Source organism: Pectinophora gossypiella, chromosome 28 (assembly GCF_024362695.1).
Source record: "Pectinophora gossypiella chromosome 28, ilPecGoss1.1, whole genome shotgun sequence".
Classification (NCBI taxonomy): Eukaryota; Metazoa; Arthropoda; class Insecta; order Lepidoptera; family Gelechiidae; genus Pectinophora; species Pectinophora gossypiella.
The window spans coordinates 3701904-3709449 of record NC_065431.1 but is presented as its reverse complement, the minus strand read 5'-3'; the positions used below and the strand labels follow the sequence as shown (position 1 = coordinate 3709449).

Below are 7546 nucleotides of genomic sequence, written 5' to 3'. Positions count from 1 at the left end.
ATTATACTTCAGAAGTGGTAAGTCCTTCCCTACATTTTCATTTTGCATGAACGTACATCTTACAAGAGATTAGTATTCAAGAATTTTGAGCGAAAGAAAATGTGAAAACCATTACAAACCATTTTAGTCGATTTAAATTATGTGCGGGAATTTGTGATTTTACGTGGTTAATCATCAAGTGCAAAAAAAAAAAGTATTATCGTACCGTGCTGTACATATTACATAACGATACCAAAAGTTACGAACAAAGAAAATATATTTTGAAGTGATAGATAACCGTTACTGGTTTGAATTATGTGGCAAAGGTTATGAATCTTATTTTTTTTTTTCCTATTTATCATAAAACATAACTGACGTACCTCTTCAGGAATGCAGGCTTGATGAGGTTATGTTTTACTTTTAACTAATTAACTGGTTGATATTATAATATCTTATTATCAACGATTTCACATTTTTAACACTTAACAAACTGTTAGACTTCAATGTGTGGCTAGATGGCAGTAATCATTATATACTTACAATCTACCCACTTGCCTACGGGGCTTACATAATAGTATAAGTTACATACGTAGTTCAGTAGTTCTGTGATATTGGGAATTAACATAATAATGTATAAAATGATATGTTTAATAAGTATTGATAAAAAAAAGAAAATTAAGATAGCTCGTGTAATTCCCTTATTATAACTTTCCATGTAGTACTGTGGGCTTTCGATAAAAATAAAGAAAAAATGACTGAATTTATTTAATAAGGACAAATCTAAACACTGTGTTTTTACGTGCGAGTTTCAGATAATGCCCAGTGACAAAGAAAGCACGCATCGGCGCCTAGCAACGCCTACTCCTGGGACGTCGGCGTCGCGCCGTGAGGAGACGGACAGGCGCAGCCGCAGTCGCAGCCGCCGTGATGTCCAGAGTCGGAGCAGTCACGGCGAGCGGGATCGCGGCCGCAGCCACAGCTACCGAGATCGGGAGAAGGAATTGAAGCTGCAGCAAGAGCGGGTTCGTAGGCTTGAGATAGAACTTGATAGGGAAAGAAGCATGCGACAGTCGCGTCAGCGCTCGCGCCGGACCTCGCCACGACAATCCCGGCAGCGCTCCCGCAACTCTGTGCGGCCGCGTGCTCGTGTGTCGGATTCACCTAGAGATACTTCCGCGCGTCGTAGTTCTTATCGACACGATGATAACATTCCGAGACGAGAACCTTACAGCTTGGGACGGTCACGATCTCGATCACGTAAAGACACACGACATGACACGCGAGCTACGCCGCCGCAACGCGCTCGTACCCCTTCTTTCACAGCCGGTGATGTAGCTGATATTATAAATTCATTAAGGCAGTCCAAGCCTCAGTCGTCGCCAGCGCACTCTGCCGTTTTAAATACTAATCAAACAAATACCAAAAACATTTTGCCGGACTTTGATCCTTCATCAAAGAATCAAAGAGTGGATGTATGGCTTAAGAAGGTAAACGAGAGTGCTGCTGTTTACGGCTGGGACGAAAGGACCACGGTATACTTTGCCATGCAAAAACTCCAGGGACTGGCCAAGGTCTGGTACGAGGGGTTAAATTCTATATTATTCAGCTGGGCTGAATGGCAAACAAAATTAATTAACGCTTTCCCTTGTGAACAGAACTATGGCCAGGCCCTGGAAGATATGTTAAAGAGGAAAAGTAGATATAATGAACCCGTTGAATTGTACTATTATGAGAAGCTAGCTCTAGTGAACCGATGTGACATCGACGGCAAGCGGGCAGTAGACTGCATCATTCATGGCTTAAGCGATAAAACTATTAAGACAGGCGCGTTGGCTTTGAGGTGTACGAATCCCGAACAACTGTTACAATTTCTTATGAGCAATAAGGAAACTCATTCTTTTATGGACCGCAATATGGGTCAGAGAAACAAAATTAATGAAAATCAAAGTAATAATTCAAATAGTCGTCCGCCACTGAACAAGACTGAAAAATCTCAATTCACTTCCTCGTGTTTCAATTGCAAGGAACGTGGTCACCCTTTCTTTAAAAAGGGTCACAATTATACCAAAAAACAAAGATAAAAGATGAATAAATATGTCTGTTGTCCATGACACTAAAGGTTAAAAAACGAAGGAAAATCTTTACAGCGTCTACCATTTAATAACTTGTTTAATTTTTCTTTTTACTTTATTAATTACTGTTTGTTTACAAGTTTCTGCCCGCAATTCCGTCCATCCGCGCGGAATTTTAGTTTTATCTCGTCATGTAGATACTTATATATTATATAAAATTACATAACATAAACTGCCTATATACCTCCCACTGCTGGGCACAGGGGTATGGAGCATACTCCACCACGCTGCTCCAATGCGGGTTGGTGGAGGTGATTTTACGGCTAATAGCCGGGACCAACGGCTTAACGTGCCCTCCGAAGCACGGAATCATCTTACATTTTCGGACAATCAGGTGATTCAAGCCTGAAAAGTCCTTACCAAACAAAGGATAGTCTTACAAAGTGATTTCGACAATGTCCCCAATTAATAAAATATAATTTATTAAAACAGCAATAAAAATAACTTTATTTTTTTATTTTATTTTTATATGTATCATTTTTATACACTGGACGTCACTGTGGTACACCGGTTTGTTTCTCAAACGAGGAACGCCCGTTCGATCTCCGGTACCGGACTTGCACCAATGAGTTATTAATTTATCTTTCTTTGACTCAGTCAGCTCGACCATTATAGACAGCGATACGGCTCACCTTTTGGTCTAACAGAAAGCTCGGTGACATATGGGTACTTAGTTCATCTTGCCATGGATGTACCTCTGACTACCCCAGTTGGGATATAGTCGTGAGCTTTGTTATTTTATTATTAACTAGCGACCCGCCCCGGCTTCGCTCGGGTGCAATGCTGAGGAAAAAACTAAATTATTTTCGACATCACTTCAAAATCCTCAAAAATAACAGTATTTCCCCACTATTTAATGGATGTTATTATACATATAAACCTTCCTCTTGTGTAAGGCGCGGTATTAATTGAGTAGGTGTTTTATGATTAAAATATTAGAATGTCATTTGACTAATTCGGTTGTCCGAGCGAACGAGGGAATCGAATGGTGGGGATGTGAATTCGTAAGGCAACGATTCGTGGCGGTCAGTTGGTAACGGGCCGTCATTGAGAGTGGTCGTCTACCTTTGAAGTGCAGTTGCAATAATCATTACTACTATATATCTAGTTGGAGAATTGTAAAAGGTGTGGTGATAGAAGATTAAAAGTGTGTGCTCATCAAAGGGAGTTTTATTATACTTCAGAAGTGGTAAGTCCTTCCCTACATTTTCATTTTGCATGAACGTACATCTTACAAGAGATTAGTATTCAAGAATTTTGAGCGAAAGAAAATGTGAAAACCATTACAAACCATTTTAGTCGATTTAAATTATGTGCGGGAATTTGTGATTTTACGTGGTTAATCATCAAGTGCAAAAAAAAAAAGTATTATCGTACCGTGCTGTACATATTACATAACGATACCAAAAGTTACGAACAAAGAAAATATATTTTGAAGTGATAGATAACCGTTACTGGTTTGAATTATGTGGCAAAGGTTATGAATCTTATTTTTTTTTTTCCTATTTATCATAAAACATAACTGACGTACCTCTTCAGGAATGCAGGCTTGATGAGGTTATGTTTTACTTTTAACTAATTAACTGGTTGATATTATAATATCTTATTATCAACGATTTCACATTTTTAACACTTAACAAACTGTTAGACTTCAATGTGTGGCTAGATGGCAGTAATCATTATATACTTACAATCTACCCACTTGCCTACGGGGCTTACATAATAGTATAAGTTACATACGTAGTTCAGTAGTTCTGTGATATTGGGAATTAACATAATAATGTATAAAATGATATGTTTAATAAGTATTGATAAAAAAAAGAAAATTAAGATAGCTCGTGTAATTCCCTTATTATAACTTTCCATGTAGTACTGTGGGCTTTCGATAAAAATAAAGAAAAAATGACTGAATTTATTTAATAAGGACAAATCTAAACACTGTGTTTTTACGTGCGAGTTTCAGATAATGCCCAGTGACAAAGAAAGCACGCATCGGCGCCTAGCAACGCCTACTCCTGGGACGTCGGCGTCGCGCCGTGAGGAGACGGACAGGCGCAGCCGCAGTCGCAGCCGCCGTGATGTCCAGAGTCGGAGCAGTCACGGCGAGCGGGATCGCGGCCGCAGCCACAGCTACCGAGATCGGGAGAAGGAATTGAAGCTGCAGCAAGAGCGGGTTCGTAGGCTTGAGATAGAACTTGATAGGGAAAGAAGCATGCGACAGTCGCGTCAGCGCTCGCGCCGGACCTCGCCACGACAATCCCGGCAGCGCTCCCGCAACTCTGTGCGGCCGCGTGCTCGTGTGTCGGATTCACCTAGAGATACTTCCGCGCGTCGTAGTTCTTATCGACACGATGATAACATTCCGAGACGAGAACCTTACAGCTTGGGACGGTCACGATCTCGATCACGTAAAGACACACGACATGACACGCGAGCTACGCCGCCGCAACGCGCTCGTACCCCTTCTTTCACAGCCGGTGATGTAGCTGATATTATAAATTCATTAAGGCAGTCCAAGCCTCAGTCGTCGCCAGCGCACTCTGCCGTTTTAAATACTAATCAAACAAATACCAAAAACATTTTGCCGGACTTTGATCCTTCATCAAAGAATCAAAGAGTGGATGTATGGCTTAAGAAGGTAAACGAGAGTGCTGCTGTTTACGGCTGGGACGAAAGGACCACGGTATACTTTGCCATGCAAAAACTCCAGGGACTGGCCAAGGTCTGGTACGAGGGGTTAAATTCTATATTATTCAGCTGGGCTGAATGGCAAACAAAATTAATTAACGCTTTCCCTTGTGAACAGAACTATGGCCAGGCCCTGGAAGATATGTTAAAGAGGAAAAGTAGATATAATGAACCCGTTGAATTGTACTATTATGAGAAGCTAGCTCTAGTGAACCGATGTGACATCGACGGCAAGCGGGCAGTAGACTGCATCATTCATGGCTTAAGCGATAAAACTATTAAGACAGGCGCGTTGGCTTTGAGGTGTACGAATCCCGAACAACTGTTACAATTTCTTATGAGCAATAAGGAAACTCATTCTTTTATGGACCGCAATATGGGTCAGAGAAACAAAATTAATGAAAATCAAAGTAATAATTCAAATAGTCGTCCGCCACTGAACAAGACTGAAAAATCTCAATTCACTTCCTCGTGTTTCAATTGCAAGGAACGTGGTCACCCTTTCTTTAAGTGTCCTAAACCTCTTATTAAATGCACTCAGTGCGACAGATTTGGTCACACTGCCGACAAATGCAATTTCATAGGATCTCAGAACAACAAAGGAGGTCCACCTTCAAAAACGATGTGCATAACCACATCTACCCCTAATTCCAAATTTATCAAGGATGTTTTTCTAAACAACGCACCATTGAAGGGTTTTATAGACTTCGGCAGTGAAGTCTCGTTGATAGCCAAGTCGATCCTTCCCGTGTTAGGCGTGGAGCATAACAATACCACGACTGTCTTGAAGGGCTTTGGGAACGAATTAGTTCACACATTGGGTTCAGTAACGACTAAACTAACGATAGATGATGTATCTGCTTTGGTGACCTGCCAAGTAGTTGATGACAAGTTCCTGGACTTGCCCCTTTTAGTGGGTCAGTCTTTTACTGAACAGCCGCACGTAACTGTTTATAAGACGGCGGATGAACTGAAGTTCATTGATTCGGGAAATGGAATGCTATATCCTCTGGTTGAAGAAAATGATCAAAGTCCTGTCAAAATCATGGCCTCCGCTGATGCCCAAGTATGTGGCCCAGCTATGATTAGGTGTTATACGGACTCGTGTACCGACGGTAGTATATTGTTGGACAGTAAGGTGATTGGCAAACCAACTCATCCATACATGATTTATGGTGGCATCTATCAGGTCAAGGATTGTTCAGTGAATGTATGTATTGGGCCGATATCTTCTGATTGTAAAATCTTCTCACATGACGTTTTGGCCCGAGGTCTAAAAGTTCAAGTAGTTAATCGTATAATCTCACATAATGAAGAGGGGTTTCAGCAGCACAATAAGGTTGACTTGAGTAAAATCCGAATCGGTAGTAGCGTTACTGAGGAGCAGAAGCGGAAGTTGACTGATTTACTAGAACGGTTTAGTCATTGTTTCGCGTCAAATTTACAACAGTTAGGATGCACTACTGCCGCTGAAATGAATATAGATTTGAGTAGCAATAAACCGGTGGTTTATAGGCCGTATCGATTGTCTCACAAGGAGAGGGAACGCGTAAGGGAGATGGTTGATGAAATGATCGAAGCCGACATTATCAGGGAATCTGTTTCAGAGTATGCGAGCCCAGTCATATTAGTGCGCAAAAAGGATGGAAACCTTAGGATGTGCATCGACTACCGCATGCTCAACTCAATAACAGTGAAGGAACGCTATCCCATGCCTGTTATTGAGGATGAGATAGCACGACTATCCGGGCAGGCCTATTTCATCACATTAGATTTGGCATCTGGTTATTACCAGGTACCAATATCGGAACGATCTAAGCCACTGACAGCGTTTGTTACGCCAGACGGACAGTACGAATTTAATCGTATGCCGTTTGGCCTAGCAAACGCGCCGGCGATCTTTCAAAGAATGATGAACAAGGTTCTGGGGTCGGCTCGGTACACTAAAGCAACAGCGTATATAGACGACGTGCTAATATATGGCAGAAATGTAGAGGAATGCCTAGACAGGCTTGCAGACGTCCTAGGACTATTAGAAAAAGCGAATTTAACACTTAACCTTTCCAAGTGCGACTTCCTGAAAGATAGCATAGACTATCTGGGTTACGAAGTAAGTGCTTCAGGCATTCGACCTGGCGATAAGAAAGTCCAATGTGTTCTGGATTTTCCTCGGCCCCTGAATGTGCACTCAGTACGGCAGTTCTTAGGACTAGTTGGGTACTTTCGTAAATTCATACGGGATTTTGCTAGATTATCAAACCCACTAAGTAAATTATTAAAAAAGAACGCAACCTGGATCTGGGATGCCGAGCAAGAAGAATCATTCAGGGAACTGAAGGGCAGGCTTGTTGACAGGCCTATTTTGGCAATATACGACCCTAATGCCGAAACGGAACTACACACCGATGCCAGTAAGTTAGGCATCGGTGGTATTCTGATGCAACGCTCCAGAAATGATGAGAGTTTTAAACCAGTGGCATACTACAGCCGACAAACGTCTCCAGAAGAGAAAAACTTTCATGCCTATGAGTTGGAGACGTTGGCTGTGGTATGCTCGCTGAAGAAGTTCAGGATTTATCTGTTAGGACAAAATTTTAAGATTGTGACCGACTGTAGCGCACTACGTTCGACATTTTCCAAGCGCGATATCATTCCACGCATAGCCCGATGGTGGCTCTTGCTACAGGAGTTTCATTGCTCTGTGGAATATCGCCCCGGAACAAAAATGTGTCACGTCGATGCGTTGT

General features: G+C 41.8%; 1 protein-coding gene across 1 annotated transcript; it reads left to right on the top strand.

The window, feature by feature from the left end:
- The first annotated feature begins 794 nt into the window (after positions 1 to 794).
- On the top strand, positions 795 to 2060 carry LOC126379085 (uncharacterized). Its single transcript, XM_050027647.1, has one exon. It carries the CDS (start codon positions 795 to 797, stop codon positions 2058 to 2060), a length of 1266 nt encoding a protein of 421 aa, XP_049883604.1.
- Positions 2061 to 7546: the final 5486 nt, after the last annotated feature.